General features: G+C 46.1%; 1 protein-coding gene and 1 long non-coding RNA gene across 2 annotated transcripts in view; one reads left to right on the top strand and one right to left on the bottom strand.

Moving 5' to 3' along the window:
• The window catches only part of LOC135252377 (uncharacterized), a 42,535-nt gene extending 35,202 nt beyond the window's left edge, over positions 1-7,333 (top strand). Inside the window, exon 2 of the long non-coding RNA XR_010329406.1 lies at positions 6,983-7,333. This is a non-coding gene — a long non-coding RNA (uncharacterized LOC135252377). The remainder of the gene's footprint in view (positions 1-6,982) is intronic.
• Positions 394-14,732, bottom strand: LOC135252376 (guanine nucleotide-binding protein subunit alpha-11-like). Its single transcript, XM_064330364.1, has 7 exons — positions 13,856-14,732; positions 12,202-12,386; positions 11,384-11,538; positions 9,322-9,450; positions 6,962-7,091; positions 5,815-5,968; positions 394-2,982 (listed from the first exon to the last, which is right to left on the bottom strand). Exons 1-7 carry the CDS (start codon positions 13,992-13,994, stop codon positions 2,786-2,788), a joined length of 1,089 nt encoding a protein of 362 aa, XP_064186434.1. The 5' UTR covers positions 13,995-14,732; the 3' UTR covers positions 394-2,785.
• Positions 14,733-16,521: the final 1,789 nt, after the last annotated feature.

The following is a 16,521-nucleotide window of genomic DNA, read 5'->3' as shown; positions in this document are numbered from 1 at the left end:
TTCAGAACAAAGCCACATGCTAATGCTAGAAACACTCCCCCTCTGGTGCCCGCCAGCAGGCCTAAAGTGTCCCCAACTTAAATGGCGTCTGTCGGTGTGACTGCAAGAACTTACCCAGAATCCTCCAGTCAAATTATGCTGCTCCATTCCAGCTATTGTGTCTGTGCGTGTGTCCACACATACATTTTTTAAAATTCTGAAAGAAGTGTGTGCAGAGACTGTTTGGAGTGATGTTATACTGTAAATAAACTTGAACACAAGGGCTGAACATACAAAACCAATTAGACTGGTAATTTTCCCCAAATCGGCACGGATGTGTTCTTCCACCATATCTGAGACAAGATGCATATGAGCAGTTAAAAAAAAAAACATTCTGTGTGAATGTGGACTAAGTTATGACTTCAAAAACTTTAATCAAGACACAAATTATGAACATAGTGACCATTTTTTTAATATAACACATAATTCCAATGAAATCTTCCCATGTCAATATGAAAACATCATCATTAAGATAACTCTTAACTTTCTGAATGTAAACCCCCCCCTCCATCATGTGGGTAAATGTAAACAGTTAGTGTTAAGCAGAACCTGATGTTTAAAACCCAGTGTTGTTAGTATATAAAAGAATACTAATGGAAAGATTTATCCATTTCTTAAATACCTCATGACACAACATACATGATACCGCCTGTCATTCAAACAAACATGCAGCCTGACTAACATTGTTTCACATTCATTTCACACAGACTGTGAGGGTTGCAATGAAACCTCTGTGAACAGAGCTAATTAAATGCATTAAACCTTTATATAACCCTAGATTTTTTCTTCTGCAAAAAGTGAATGGACATAGTCCCAATTAACTAGTGTTATTGATTAAATATGTTCACTGTATAGCTTAGCTTTCTCTGTAGCTCTGTGTGATGGGTCTCATTACATTACATTACAGGCATTTAGCAGATGCTCTTATCCAGAGCGACTTACACAACTTTTACATAGCATTTTACATTGTATCCATTTATACAGCTGGATATATACTGAAGCAATGCAGGTTAAGTACCTTGCTCAAGGGTACAACGGCAGTGTCCTTACCCGGGAATCAAACCTGCGACCTTTTGATTCCCGGGTTACAAGCCCAGTTCCTTACCCACTGTGCTACGCTGTCGCCTGGGTCTCGTTATAAGGTAGAATATGCAGGCCTAATTAACGGTTTCTCCCGCCAAAAACCATCCCTAATCCGTCTGGTGCTGAAGTTCCGCGCTCCACTCGTGGCGAAGGTCTACGTTTTTGACAAACCAAACGGGCTTCACTAATACAACTGTTATTATTCTCATTCGCATTCATTGAAGCAAAAAAAAAAAAAAAAAAAACGGGAGGTGGATTTTGAGAAGCGATCTCGTGCGGTCCGTGTGCACTGAAGACCAGGGAACAGTCTCTTGCAGATCGGAGCAGTTTGGGGAGGGGGAGGCTTGGCGGGATGCGGCGAGCTGTGGCGACCCGACTCTCGTGGCGCACGCGACAGCCGTTTTTGGAAGGAAACGGAACGGAGCGTTCCCTTCCCGAATTCGGCCGCGCACTTTTTTTTTTTTGGCAGTTGGTGCAGTGGAAAACGTCTAAAAAACGTGATTGCTGCTGAACTGTTTGTGGGGCGTGGCGAAGCATGTTTCCCAGCAGCCCACGGGTGGGGGGGGAAGACACCACCCCTAGGCGACACTGTCAACACGCACGCCCAGTCGGGGGACGGCGGCTCAAGTCGCCGTCAGGGGAAAACCTTACCACGGCGCCGACGACGGCGCCACCGTCGGGTGCCAGCTCCTCAGTGCAGGCGTGGGAGCGATCCACAGGAGAGCGGTTCCGAATTTTGAAGGCCGCATCGATCGGGGGGTGGCCCATGGCGAGGTGACGGTACCCCAGTCGCTTCGGCTTGGGCCTCAGTCACTTAATTGTGTCCTTAACTGGATGGCGGGAATTTAATTAGATCTTTTAATAGTCTTCTGCCTTCGACAACTCCACTGGAGATTGGCAGAGAGCTTAATGAGCAGCTTCGGCTTTCGAAGGTGTAAATACCATCCTCATTTAAAGCATTCTGATGGGGGGGGGTGGTGATTTTTGATTTCTTGATCCACTGATGCCCATCGCGCAGCCGTGAATACAGACAGCCAGTAACGTGCCCCACCGTCCCCCGCAATGTAATGGGAGTGGGTTGTATTATTGAACTTATCAGAACAAAATGGAGGCATACACAATGGCCGTCTGGGATCTGCTTCTTCATCACCTGTCTATCGATCAAAATGACTAGATTTTATTTATTTTTGTTTTTGTTCAAAAGGGGCCCTCTAGCCCTGTGATTGGTTCATTCACAGGGTCGTGAGGTCACACGTTAAACAGGCCGAGCTGTCACTCAAAAGTCACACCTATAGGAAACCATGGCAACCAGCCAGGCTGCCACGGCGAAGTTATGGGCTTTATCCTCCGTGGAGAAACTCTGCGACGCCTGAGATCGAAATGGTTTTTGGTGCCTCCCTCCAGTACAAACACTGGAGAGAGAGAGGGAGAGAGGGAGAGGGAAGCGGAGGAAGAGAGAGAGAGCGAGATAGAGAAAGAGAGAGAGAGAGAGAGAGGGAACCACATTCAGAAGACATTTTGAGGCTTGTTTGGTGTTACCTCGCGGGACTCCATTGTAAAGCTGAGTGCAGGTGGTGCTAAGGGGTGACCAAGTAACTGCTACACTCTAGGTGTCTCCAGGGGACTCATCCTGAGCCGAAAGCCTTTATGTACCCCCCCAGCTCTAGGTCAAGTAGTCGTCTACGATCCTTTGGATTGCCGTGTCCTTCACGTCCTGGAAGACCTTGCGGATGTTCTGCGTGTCCGTGGCACAGGTGAAGTGGCAGTACAGGTTCTTCAGCTGCTTGCCGTTGGTCTTCGCCTGCTCCATGTACATGCCCTTTATGAACTTCTGGGCCTCCACAGCGTCACGCCTCTTCCCTGAGAGGGAGGGAGGGAGGGAGGGAGAGGGAAGGAGAGGGAGAGACAGAGACAGAGACAGAGAGAGAGAGAGACAGTCAGAGAGTGAGCAAGAGAGAGACAGAGAGAGAGAGAGAGAGACAGAGACAGAGAGAGAGAGAGACAGAGAGAGAAAAAGAGAGAGACAGAGAGAAGGAGAGAGAGAGAGACAGAGACATTGGTCAAGTTTTGTGTGTGCTAAAAGGTTTTTTCACATGCTACTAAAGGTCTTAATAAATCAGGCCCAAACTGTACAACTAGCAGTATTTCAAACATGCATCTCATATGTAGCACGAGTAGCGCACTTCTATTTTGTATTATTCCCTAGTGCTATTTGCACTACACCTTTTCATTGTAGGTTATAGATACATTTCGAGTGGTATTTTGGAACAGCTATTCAAGTTCTTTGATGTAGACGTCATCGACTCATTCGCTCAAGCTGGGAATCGACCCAACACCCATCACCACATAAGCCCTCTGATGGGTGAATGGTTGCCGTTGGTGATAAATGCTCCTCTCCTCATTCTCGAACTGGCTATACCGCAGTACAGCGTGGCCTATAATATGGAAAGAATCTTTTTGGGGGGGAGCCAGGTGGAAGTTGCTCATGGCAATAACTTAAATCAAATCTAAATTTATTTATATAGCGCCTTTCGCAAGCAATTGTCACAATACACTTCACAGGCAGCCCTGGCCTAAACCCCCACAGGAGCAAGCCTAAGGCAACAGTGGCAAGGAAATTCTCCCTGTGGCAGATGGGAAGAAACCTCGGAAGGAACCAGGCTCAAGGGGGGGAACCCATCCCCCTCTGGTCAGCTCAGGGTGTAGCTTGGTGACCAATATGGTCAGTCAGTCAATGTTCCGCATTGATCAAATTAGTGGCAGCCAAGTGACGATCCTGAGGTAGCAGCTCAGATACTAATTGATTCCAAAAAAAATGCGGAGAACAGAAAGGATTAAAAAAGAAATAAAGAAAGAAAGAGAGAACGCAGGCAGACTAGAAGACTGTTGACAGAGGTGTGGGTAGAAAGTAGGCGGTGATGAAGGGGGAGGGAAGAAAGCAGGAAAGAAAGAACAAGGCGACAGAAGCGATAAAGGAAAAAGTGAAAACGGTATTAGCAGGCTCTCGTTAACCACGGTCCCCACGCGTCTCGTCCACGACTCCCTCGGACAGACGTGAATAAACGTCGCGCAGACGAGCACGGCCGCCCTCGGCGCAGCAGCACCGCATCGCGCTGGTACGCGGCGTCAGTGTTTATTTATGGGGCGTGTGTGTAACACGCTAACCGAACTGCGTACAATGCTGGAAACGCCACGCACGAGGAACTCTGTTTGCGGCGACGGCGTCCATTCAGAATGCAACAGGTGGGACCGGGGAAGCGGGCTGAGAATTCTGGGCCTCCTATGGCGCAGGCAAGATGGTGAAAAGCAACATAATCCCCCCCCCCCCCCCCCCCCCCAGAGAGAGGGGGCCTGCCAATGGCTGGGCATATATGGTTGCCATGGGTAACGGGGAGGGGAGGGGAGGAGGGGAGGGGGGGGGAAGCAGACTGAGCGCAGCTGGAGTGTGGAAGAGGCTCATGGGAGGTTTAGACCCCCCCCCCCTCCCCATTACACATAGCAGAGCACTCGTGCCGGACCTGAGATGTAGCAAATGGACACCTGGGGTCTTTTGGGGGCCGCGGACGGTGACTTGGGGGTCGTGGTTTTGCCAAGCGTGACAGTTCGGGAACTGCGCTTGTGGTGGTGCGTAAGAAGAAAGGTCCCTGGAACTCGATGAACATTATGCTTATTTACAGGACCAGACGTTGGCAGAAATGCAGGAAACGTACTCTGGATTTGGAGTTAGTCTGACAGTCCGTTATCAAGACTGAATGGGCCTCATTCACAAAGCTTTTCTAAAATTATTCTTACTTTTGTTCTTAAAAATGTTCCTATGAAAAACAAATATGGGACTCATGACACGTGCAGACCTTTGTTTTTGTGCATATCCCATGTGTATGAGATGATGATGATGATGCTGACTGTAAATTTTGTGCACAGTCCTGTTCACGTGATTAGTATAAGGAAACATTCACGAACAGGTACAGATAAGAAAAAAACGATGAATGCCGAAATGTTCCTGGAAACGTTCTTACACACAGTTTACGATCGAATGGGATCGTACATACGCACGTTTCGTGAATGAGGCCCAGTGTCTTTAAATACCTTTTTTTCCATACATTGTTTTCTGAGGTGGGAAACAGAAATAGGTATATAAATGTAAATAAATAAGTATATAAAGAAACCAGTGTCTGGCCTCCCCAAATCAACCAGTCTGCCCATCAATAGGTGGTCCGATATTCCAGTTCTCTGGCCAGGAAACAAGTCTATTGTACTGTCAGTCAATTCTCCCTGTTTGGAATAGTTCTTGATCACCCACTCCCAGCTACTATACTATAATTGAGTACTACTCTGATCAGTGGTGACAAGTTGTTTCTCATGCTTTTATATATATATGTGTGTGTGTGTGTGTGTATATATGCTGATGAGCTAGTGTTTGAGACGTGAGTGGATAGTCTTACAGTTGTAGGTTCATTTAAGTTCAGTTCAGTTCAGTTGTACTGCTGAGTGAAGCACTTAACCTAAGTAAATATCCAGCTGCATAAATTGATTTTATGTAAAAAATATATAATATATAAATATAAAATAAATTTTAAAAGAAGAAGAAATTAATCGGCTTAAGTCGTTCCAGATAAGCGTTCGCCAAATTCCCAAATGTAATGTAAGGGGGGGGGGGGTGCTGGGTGTCGGCTGGTTCTCCCGCTCCAGTACCTGTGAAATCAGGGAAGTAGTTCTGCAGGTCCGAGGTCTTGATCTTGTCCTCCAGGATGTCCGTCTTGTTGAGGAAGAGGATGACGGACGTGTGCTCGAACCACCGGGAGTGGATGGTGGTGGAGAAGAGAGCCAGACTCTCTCTCATGCGGTTCTGGAGGAGGGGGTGAACGAAGGAACGGAGGGATGGAGAGGGAGGGGTTAATGAGCTGGGGCGGAGGGAAGGAAGAACGGCGGCGGGGAGAGATAAACGGCTTAGCGCGCTCCGATAAGGGGAGGAGGGAGGAGGGAGCTCAATGCCCTCAGATGGAGAGGAGAGGTAAGGGAGGGGACGCGACGCGGGGGCGGGGACAGAGGTAAACACAGGAGCCATGGAAACCAGAACCAAACATAAACACGGATAAAATGATTAAATACATTAACCATTTATCTGGCACGCTAAGAAGCAGCTAATTCAGGAAACTTTCTTTTGCTTATGTATACAACTCTGGTAAGTAGTTACACAAATTATTACCACACAGTTTATTATTATTATTATTATTATTTTAAAGTAAAAAAAATAAAAATAATAATAAACGTATGCCCATCATGCAGCCAGCTGAGGGGAATAGTTAAAAAACAATTTTTTTAAAAATCTCCACCTTTTCCCCCGTCTCAAGTATTAAGACTCAAGTATTGGTGGCAGTGCATTTTTGAGTGTAACTTAGCCCATCTCTAGCTATAGCAGTGCTTGCTTATCGTGTGAAATGCACTTTTGCAAGTCACTTTGGCTAAAAACCATCTGCTGAATGACATAAACTGTACGCCGACAGTGGCAATGGCACAGAAAAAGGCTGGGGCGTTGAGAGCGTAGTACAACCCGCAAGGTTGTAAGCTCCATTCCCAGGTAGGACACTGCCGTTGCTCTCTTGAGCAAAGGGACTTAACCTGAATCACTTCAGGAAATACCTGGCTGCACAAGTTATTTTTGTAAAAAATGTTTTAAAAAGTTGTGTAAGTCTGGATAAGAGCACCAGCTAAATACCCCCTAATGCAACGTAATGTGATGTAACGTAACTTAATGTAGCATAATGTTATGTAATGTAACGTAATGTAATGTAGCGTAATGTAGTGTAACGTGAAGGAGCCCAAAAAGGCTAATGCTCACCTCAGTCTCCTGCTCCTCCAGCACCTGGTCGTACTCGCTGAGGGAGGCCAGGAAGATGAGGGACATGACGTTCTCAAAGCAGTGGATCCACTTGCGTCTCTCAGACTTCTGGCCCCCGACGTCCACTATCCTGCTCAGCGAAAACAAGGCGACTAAAAACACAGCGCCCTCTGGTGGCCGCTGCTAATAAATCCCATTCAAAAACGCATAGGACATGATTACTAAGAACGTTCGCAAGTGCAAAACATTTTAGCGCGGGCAAAACTGATTGGCGCAAAATAAAGACCATGACCAGTCATTGTTATTGGTTTTGCGTGTGCTGAAAGGTTTTGCACATGCTAAAGGTCTTAATAAATCAACGCATGCATCTCATATGTAGCACAAGTAGCTCACCTCTTTTTTTTTATTATTACCTGGTACCACTTGCACTAAACACTTTCATTGTAGGTTATGGATACATTCTAGTGGTATTTTGTAACAACAACAAAAAAATCCTTTATTGAATTTTGTCCCTGTCCATATGCAGAACTTTATACAAATGCTAGCTAAGCATTATGGGCCTTTGCATTCAAAAGAAAACATTCCATCGCTAGCGAGCTACGCAGAACGACCTGATGACTCGACGTGAAGTGAAACCGAGAGTGCGAGGCGCGGGATGTACGGGCACGTAAGTTTCATACTTCGCACAGCGGACATATTTGCGGACGCGGGTGAGAAATATTTGCACGTGCGTTTCGGTGCTCTGAAGGACGGGGCAGGGCAGGCAGGCAGACGGGAGGGGCGAGCCGCCCAGCGGGACCCGATGGTGGAGTCACATGGGTGCCGGTGGAACGGGGTGACTCGTTGTTGGCGGCGGGATTGATGACACGGGTGGGAGTTGGACCCCCCCCCCCCCCCCACCCACCCCCTCCGAATTGATACAGCCACTGTGGTCAGGCCGGATAATGAGCGAGCGGATGGTGACCCCCACCCCCCACCCCCCCAGCCCACAACCCCTCCCCCCACCTCCCCCATCAGTGTGTCTGACTGCTCTCGCTCTCTCTCTCTCTCTCTCTCTCTCTCTCTCTCTCATCCCTGCTGTCGCACATCAGACCTGTTTCTCACAGTTTGTCTTCCCAGACTCGCGGGCCGCTTGGCCTCGCATCGCTCTTTTGGCTCCAAACGGGTTTTAATTACAGCCCCCCCCCTTCCCCGTCTCCCCCACGTCCCGCCGCTCGCTACCCGACCGCGCACCAACGCTCAGAGTTAAAATCGCTAAAACCCCCGTGCCCCTCACCCCCCCCCCCCCCTCGGACACTTACATACGCATACACACACACACACGAGAAGATTTAAGCCGTGGCTGTTTGGCTTCTCACATCCAGAAGCTTTTATTTGCAGCAATCTCACGCGAGCGATTCTGTAAGGTCATGTAAATGAGACCTTTTAAAAAAAAAATTCGAGTCAAAGACACGACGTGCAATAACATTGCCAGCGACGCTAATTCCCTCTGTGATCCCGTTCCAACAGGGCCCTGCCCAGGCCTCTCATCCCCTGACCTTCTCCCGCTCGCCCGTGACCCTAGCAATAAAGAAAACGACCCTCAATGACAGGGATTCATCAATCATTCCAGGGGGAGTTTGCGTATTTAGCATAATTTGCATAACAACACGCCTTCTACGCCGCACGCACGCGTACGCTGGCAGGCGGAGAGTCCGTTTCGGAGGCTAACTCATGGAGCGACACAGCTCAGGAGGTGAGAGCGGTTGTCTGGCAGTCGCAGGGTTGCCGGTTCGATCCCCCCCCCCCCCGCCCTGGGCGTGTCGAAGTGTTACCCTGAGCAAGACACCTAACCCCTAACTGCTCCCAACTGAGCTGATTGGTACCTTGCATGGCAGCCTGTGTGTGTGAATGGGTGAATGAGAGGCATCAGTTGTAAAGCGCTTTGGATGAACGCGCTATATAAATGCAGTCCATTTACCATCTATTTGATCACAGGTACGGCTCCCAGCTAGGGTCTGGATAGACGCTGGATATCTGCTCATTCGACAACAGGTGGGGGGGGGCGTGAGCCGCGTTAGCCGAATCATCAGGGCCCCTGTCCCAGAAGCCTTTTGGGGCGGCTGTGTAGCGCAGTGGGTAAGGGACTGGGCTTGTAACCGAAAGGTCACAGGTTCAATTCCTGGGTAGCACACACTGCCGTTGTACCCTTGAGCAAGGTACTTAACCTGCATTGTTTCTGTATGTGTCCAGCTGTATAAATGGATGCTGTGTAAAATGCTGTGCAAGTCGCTCTGGATAAGAGCGTCTGCTAAATGCCTGTAATGCGATGCGACAGCGAGCACTGCCTGCGGTCTGAGGCCGGTGCCCGTGGAGCTCACCTGAGGGTGACGTTCGTCACCTTGAAGGAGTAGTCGTTGATGCCCGTGGTCGGCACCCGAACCCGCAGCACGTCCTGAGGGGTGGGGATGTAGTTCGGGGCGGCTATGCGGTCCAAATTTTCCATGTAGCTAGGGAGAGAGAGCGTTGGCAACAGGCGATCGAGCGCCACGTTATTTTTATCCTGTGAGATCATTCTGAAGCCCCATCTTGTCGGTAATACTTATTTGTGAGGCTCTGTGAATGACATTTGGAAACTATGGTAACAAATGTTTTTTTCGCTAAAAGAGGACGCAGGCTAACCATAATAAGTGCTAAATGTGGCTACAGAATGTTCACCAAGAGCACCTGTTAAATGTGGCATTTTTGAAAATCTCATCACTCCCCCCCTCCCACCCCCGCCCCCACCCGCCCCAAACTTTTGGGATTAGTGTATACATTCACATTAAATTTGACTGATCGTAATCTCTTCATAATTACTATTATTATTGCTTCACTGCTGTGATGTACAGGCTGCTTGAATCAGTGTGCTGTATTCTGTGGCTTTAGTCATACAAACGGAACTGCCGCATAAACCCTGAAATCACACGAATTAAATAGGAAAACAGCATCCACTGCCCTGAATACACTCAACACATTAACTTCCTGCATCTTGCTTGGATGGCTTACAAGTACACGTTCGTTACAAAGCAAATACGTCGCAGCCACGACAGCACCCTTCATCAGGCACACAACTAGAAAAGCCTACTTCAGCGGAGTCATTTTGCCTGGGTAAAGAACCGACAGTCGTTAAGGATCGATTACGACAGAAAACGTGAGCAAACCGAAGGCAATACAAATGCCCTCGAACAGCGCATGGACAGCGGTGAGCAGAAAGACGTGTGGATATCAAATGCAGATAAAGTTATGATAGAATGAACAGACGCTGTCGTATCAGGTAAAGCGCAGACGCTGGAAAGGAACCGTTGAAGTGAAACTAGAACATTCCGCCCACCGTGCGCCTCACCAGTCACAGCTGTTATCTGAGTACGGACATTCGTGGGGATCTAGTCCCCTCTACTGGCCACGCTAAGTACTGCAGCGCATTCAAAAGACAGGCCGTACAATGAACCCACTGGAGACTTTCTTACCTACAGTACTTCCTTCAACCGTTTGATTTGATTCATATGGATGTATGTCAGAACCCCTGTCGTGATCTTCCATTTCTACAGCACTTAACTGCTGAAGGAACCAAAGGAAAACCAGCTTTATACCACGATGAACTGCAAGAGGGGCAAACCAGGCGCAACATAAACCCCAGTGCCTGACCTTATTAATGCTCATCTGGCTGAATGAAAGTAAATCCCTGCAGCCATGCTCCAACATCTAGTTTAAAGCCTTCCCAGAAGAGTGGAGATTGTTATTGCAGCAAAGGGGGGTGGATTGACTCCATATTAATTACCATAATTTTGGACGAGACGTTGGATGTCAGGTGTCCACGTACTTTTGGCCACGTAGTGTATATACAGAACATAGACACAACATTCTTGAGGCTCCAAGTAATTTTTTTCCACCTCTATTTCTCACAGCCCATGCAGGTTCCTGACTCACAGTTTGGGACGTACGGGTGTAAGACTCGCCCCAGGCACGGCCATTTGGGACGCACAGGTGTAAGACTCGCCCGTTTGGGACGCACAGGTGTAAGACTCGCCCGTTTGGGACACAAGGGTGTAAGACTCGCCCCAGGCACGCCTGTTTGGGACGCACGGGTGTAAGACTCGCCCGTTTGGGACGCACAGGTGTAAGACTCGCTCAGACACGCCCGTTTGGGATTCATGGGTGTAAGACTCGCCCGTTTGGGACGCACGGGTGTAAGACTCTCCCGTTTGGGACGCACAGGTGTAAGACTCGCCCAGACACGCCCGTTTGGGATTCATGGGTGTAAGACTCGCCCCGGGCACGCCCGTTTGGGACGCACGGGCGTAAGACTCGCCCGTTTGGGACGCACGGGTGTAAGACTCGCCCCAGACACGCCCGTTTGGGACTCACGGGCGTCAGACTCGCCCCGGGCACGCCCGTACTCACTATTCGGTGGAGTCCAGCAGCTGGTATTCCCGGCGGCGGCTGTAGCACACCTTGAAGCCGGGGTCGGCCCACAGGCGCTGGATGGCGACCAGGTGGCCCCTCTCCATCTGTCTGACCTGCAGCGTGTCCACCCCCTGCACAAACTCCGCGTACCCCTGAGGGCGGCAACGGGCAACGGAAAAAATTTGGGATGAGTTCTATTTATCTGGGATGAGCTGTGTCCTGGTTCTACAGAATAAAACCTAAATGCAATTTTAGTAAACTAATGACATTGTAGCAATTTTTAAAAAAAAAGTAGTAAATCATTATGGCTCCGTTAAAAAGAGAAGAACAACTTAACCCTTTATGTTGTGAGGTCACAAATACTGTGTGTGATTAGAATCTTAGAACTGAACATTCTAATGCTGATGCCACAATCACTACTGGTTCAGGTCTCGCCTTTCCCAATTTAAATCTTTTGTTGAAGTGATAATTCATTTTTTGAGGTTAATTTTTGTGTGCGCAGAACAGCCTGGGCCAAGCAAAAACACACATTAAAACCAAAATAAATATCTGAAACACTCCAGAATGTGAACCTGTCCATTTAAGCAAAATTTCAACACTTTCTCTGTTAAAAAAAAAGTACTCCACAACAACGTAAACTGAGTTTAACTGAATTTAATTAAATGAATGCAATGTAAAGTCAATGTAACCTACTCATGAAATCACAACGAACTCTATTAGTGTGCACGAGACTATCACTATCAGATCCAAAATGGCCTCCTGTGTCCTTCGGCCGTACTGAAACAGAACGGTGCAGCGCGTCACCGGCGGTCAACCTGGTTCTCTTTGTTGGCGTAGGGGATCTTCAGGGCCGTCATGGCCGCCGTCATGGCCTGCACTGCGCTGAAGATGTTCTGGTGCACCAGCTTGGCGAAGGCCTTGCACTGCTCCTCGGAGTAACCCTCCCCGTGGATGATCCTCATCTGCTTGATGAACGTGGTCTTCCCGCTCTCCCCAGTGCCTGAGCGTGAAGACAGAGGAGATGGCGGGGGAAAGGAAAGAAGCGGGAAGAGCGAAAGAGAGGCAGAGAGAGAGAGAGAAGCAGAGAGAGGGAGAAAGAGAAGCAGAAATAGAGAGAGAGAGGTATCTGGCACAGTTAGCAAATAAAACTTCCCTCTTGCATGCTTGTACTTTCGAACGATCTTCTCGAGGATTCTTTGTCTGGCTTGAGCATAGCAAGTGGTTATTCGCAGTGGTCCTGTCCTATTCGCATGCATTTTCAGTGATTGCTCAATGATAACATCTTTGCCCATGAAGTCAGTTCCATTAACCCAAGAACTTGGCTGGAGCTCACTTCAGTTTTATTATGTACTAACTATGGATTCTCCCCTGAATTTCATGATGAGTGGTGCTGGGATGTTGTTTAAGATATCATATGATACTACTTGAATAACCAGTTTTAGGCTGAAGGAAACTTTGACAAGGTGGATCCAACAAAGATTTATAAGCACACTAATATCGAATGTGTTCAGGCTTGTACTTGAACTTCTTTTCAACTTTTAGTATATGAAATATACTCAAGTAGGCTTCAGAAAATTATACTAAATACTGAACTAGTAGTGAGCCGCTAGTGCTCACTGGATGTTTAAGTTACTTTTGAGTTCTATGAACTAATAAGTGGGCCAATTTAGACCCAAAGTTGTCAGTGAGACCGGAGTGGCTATACTTAAACGTCCCCTGTAGACTACAATTTTATTTATTTATTTATTTATTTGTTTGTTTGTTTGTTTGTTTGTTTGTTTGTTTGTTTGTTTGTTTGTTTGTAAGGGGGTGCATTATGGGTTTAAACGCTTCGCGCTGTGATGACATTATTAATAGACTGAGTAGGTGATAGACGCCTTTTTGATGCATGGTAGGTTTGATGTAAATGCAGTGACAGCATATAGCCTTTTTTCCCCAAAGATGGTATTTCTCGATATAATTGTGCGGTCGTGGTAACATGTTGACGCAGCGGATCAGTCACTCTTCCCGGTATGAAGAAAGTTTAAGCGCCGGTCGCAACTGCGAATCAGACCACAGGCATGGAGCCAGGTTAACCCGTTCGCTTCTGTGCAGTACACGCAGTATAACGATTGTATTCGACGGTGTAAACTTTTATCAACCGCCCTGACTTGACCACGTTCTTCTCACAAGGCTACGTCGATTCGTTCGATTAAAGTGCGCATTCGACGACCATGATGCGCAAAAGCCCATCTCAGTAAGAACACACCTTCCAAGCACTGGCACACACATTTGACCAAATGTGGACTACAGCTAGATGTTCGGGAAAAAACACTTCAGACACTTGATGAATCGATATCCGTGACAGAAAAATGTTGAGAAAAAAAATTGTTGAAATACAATGAACTCGAGTCACTAAGCAAGGAATGCCGTTTATTTTGTATTACTCCAAAAAGGTTACTTTGCAAGCGAATAGGCGGAAGTACTCACCGAGCAGGAGGATTTTAATTTCCCTTCGTTCCCTCTTTTTCTGCTTTCGGAGGATATACTGAATTTCCCTGTCCACTGCGATGGCTTTCTTTTCTTCGTCAGTCAGGAAACACGGACACGTCTGACAGCACCCCGCCATATCCGAAAAAGACAAACTCTGAAGTTGAATTTTTACGAAGTAAAATGAATCTCTGCACGTTTACACAGAATCACGCCGAGGACATCGTTACAGGCCATACACTCCCGTTGAGTCATCCAAGGTGTCTGGATTGTGTACCATTTCGTTGGCTCAAAGTTGTGAAATGTCCTGTCTTGAGCTTTACGATTTTAAAAGTTGTTTAAAGACCGTGTCATTTGGAATCCACACAAAGTTCCATATTGTTTCGAGGCGTCTGTTCCCGGAACAGTAAAAAAGATCAAACGAAACTGTATTCCTCAGGAGATTTTTATTATTATTATTTAACCAAAACAACAGCAAGTGCCACTTAACTCTGAAGCCTGGTCTTTCCCGATTGCAAAATGTCCAATTAACGGTTTTTCAAATCATAAAAATATAAATTAAATAATTAATCTTAAGAAAATACGCATTAGAAACTTTCGCGTTTGAAACTTGTACATGGTGTCTTTCGATGACCTGCGCACCTTTTGCAAACAGTGATTTCGAATATCAGATTCAAACGCCTGTGACAAGACAAACACGATACATTTCCCCAAGGTAATAAGACGTTCGACGACCTGCAAAGTATTTCCAAAAACGGTCGTATATTGCCATGTCGCAAGTTTGTTTCTTATGCGTCCTCGTAAAATTTCGTTTGTGTCTGCTAATATCGTGGTATATATATATACTGCAAGTGTAAAATGACGTCAACACAGGGGGAAGTTATTTTCCCGAGTCAACCAGACTATGAATGCGCCGTAGGTGAGTGTTCCGGATTATTTTGCGCTAAATTTAATTGGTCAGCAGTTCGTCCCAAAATGTCAGTCACTTTCTGACACGTGCAGTTCCTAAGGACAGGAGCACAACCAGATCCGAGTGTGTCTCCTATTTATTTGCGCTAAATACATGTAGATAATATGTTTCTGTTAATTATTCAAATTTGAAGCTGTGTGAAAAAATGAAAGCATCAAAGTTTAGTTTAAAATGACCCATAGCCCAGCTGCTATGTTGTAAGGGCTCTATTATGATAGCCGACTGTTATATAATCTTTAAATTATTTTTATTTATTTATTTTTGTTTATTTATCTTGGTAATGTGAAATAATATTTTTCACCAGTTGTATATTAACCCATCATGTATTCATTTGCCACTGTTGCCTTTATGGTGTTTTGCATACTGTAAAACGTAGGCCTATTTGTGACTGATTATCAGCAGTGCTTTCAGAATACCGCACTTGTGTGCCCTGCCCTGTTCAATTCGATCCACACGTTTCTGACCGGGCTGAAGTATGGACCCTGAGGTGACCATTGCCAGACTGTAGTACCCTGGTCAGTTAACCATTCTTTGGTCGATTCTGAAGTATGCTTGGGGTCGCTGAATTGCTCGTCCGTTTGTGGCCCAGTTTGAACTTCCCGGAAGAGGGAACCAAGTTTTTGGCCAAAATGCCTTGGAAGTTTCCGGAGTCCATGATTCCATGAACACTGCCACCGATGCCACCAGCATATTTCACTGCAGGTGTGATCCTCCTTTCAGCATAAGCTTCCTTCTTTCGATGCCAAACTCTGTGCTGTTGATGTGTATAACAAAAAAAAGCGGAATTTTGGTCACATCTGACCAATGCCGTTCAACAAATCCCAGAAGCTTATTTTTATTGCCCTCTATCGAGGTTTTTTTTTTCTGGAAACCTTTCCAAAAAGCCTGCTGGCATGAAGGCCAGTGTCTAATCATCATGGTAGATTTGGAGACTTTGTGTCCCCAAGAGTCAACCAATTTTGGTGTTTGGATTTGCCTCTCAAACTGTATGCCTCATTGTGAATGTGGCACGATGCATGCATGTCCTCTACACTAGGCAGGTTCAACACTCTTCCAGTGGTTTAAACTTAATAATTATTGTGGAAAAGTAAAAGTGGAAAATGTAATCTATAACTTTGTATCTATTCATTTGCAACCATCTCCTGACCTGTGAAGTTCAACAAATATTTATTCATTTATTTGTTTATTTTTATTTGATAGGGACAGTGGGCAGCCACTTGGCTAACCCAGAATTAGCTATTATTTATTTATTTATTTATTTATTTATTTATTTATTTATTTATTTATTGCCTTTCCCCATGGTGGTAGATGACATGGATTTTACATGAGGGTTACCTCATTTTATAACCCAGTGAGACTAGAAACCATGGGGGTTCACAAGAGAGTTCCTTAAGACTGAGATACCCACAGGTTAATGAGGGTGTATTTTCATCAATGCATTTACATTTTTTGAGGTATATATATATATATATATATATACATGTACATGTAACATATACTGTATCGTTTTGTAAAGAATATATTAATTGTTAAACAAGAAATTGTATTAGTATAGAAATATTTTCCATTTTTAGAGCAGACAGTATGTCCCATTGCCTGTGTTGTTGTTTATTTTCTACTGCCTCCTTTGTCATTTGTCAAGGACATTAATAATTTGGGAGGTACTTTATGTATCTTTCATTCTCTCTCTCTTTCT

The sequence above is a fragment of the Anguilla rostrata genome, chromosome 4 (assembly GCF_018555375.3).
Source record: "Anguilla rostrata isolate EN2019 chromosome 4, ASM1855537v3, whole genome shotgun sequence".
Classification (NCBI taxonomy): domain Eukaryota; kingdom Metazoa; phylum Chordata; class Actinopteri; order Anguilliformes; family Anguillidae; genus Anguilla; species Anguilla rostrata.
This window is presented reverse-complemented; position numbering and strand designations above follow the sequence as displayed.

Excerpts from the sequence above, each read along its gene's own strand:
- LOC135252376 (XM_064330364.1), bottom strand. The coding sequence starts at position 13,994 with ATGGCGGGGTGCTGTCAGACGTGTCCGTGTTTCCTGACTGACGAAGAA. Across the intron at positions 12,387-13,855 it reads AATTAAAATCCTCCTGCTCG|GCACTGGGGAGAGCGGGAAG; the intron begins GTGAGTACTTCC and ends CTTCACGCTCAG. Across the intron at positions 5,969-6,961 it reads TGGAGGAGCAGGAGACTGAG|AACCGCATGAGAGAGAGTCT; the intron begins GTGAGCATTAGC and ends CCCCTCCTCCAG.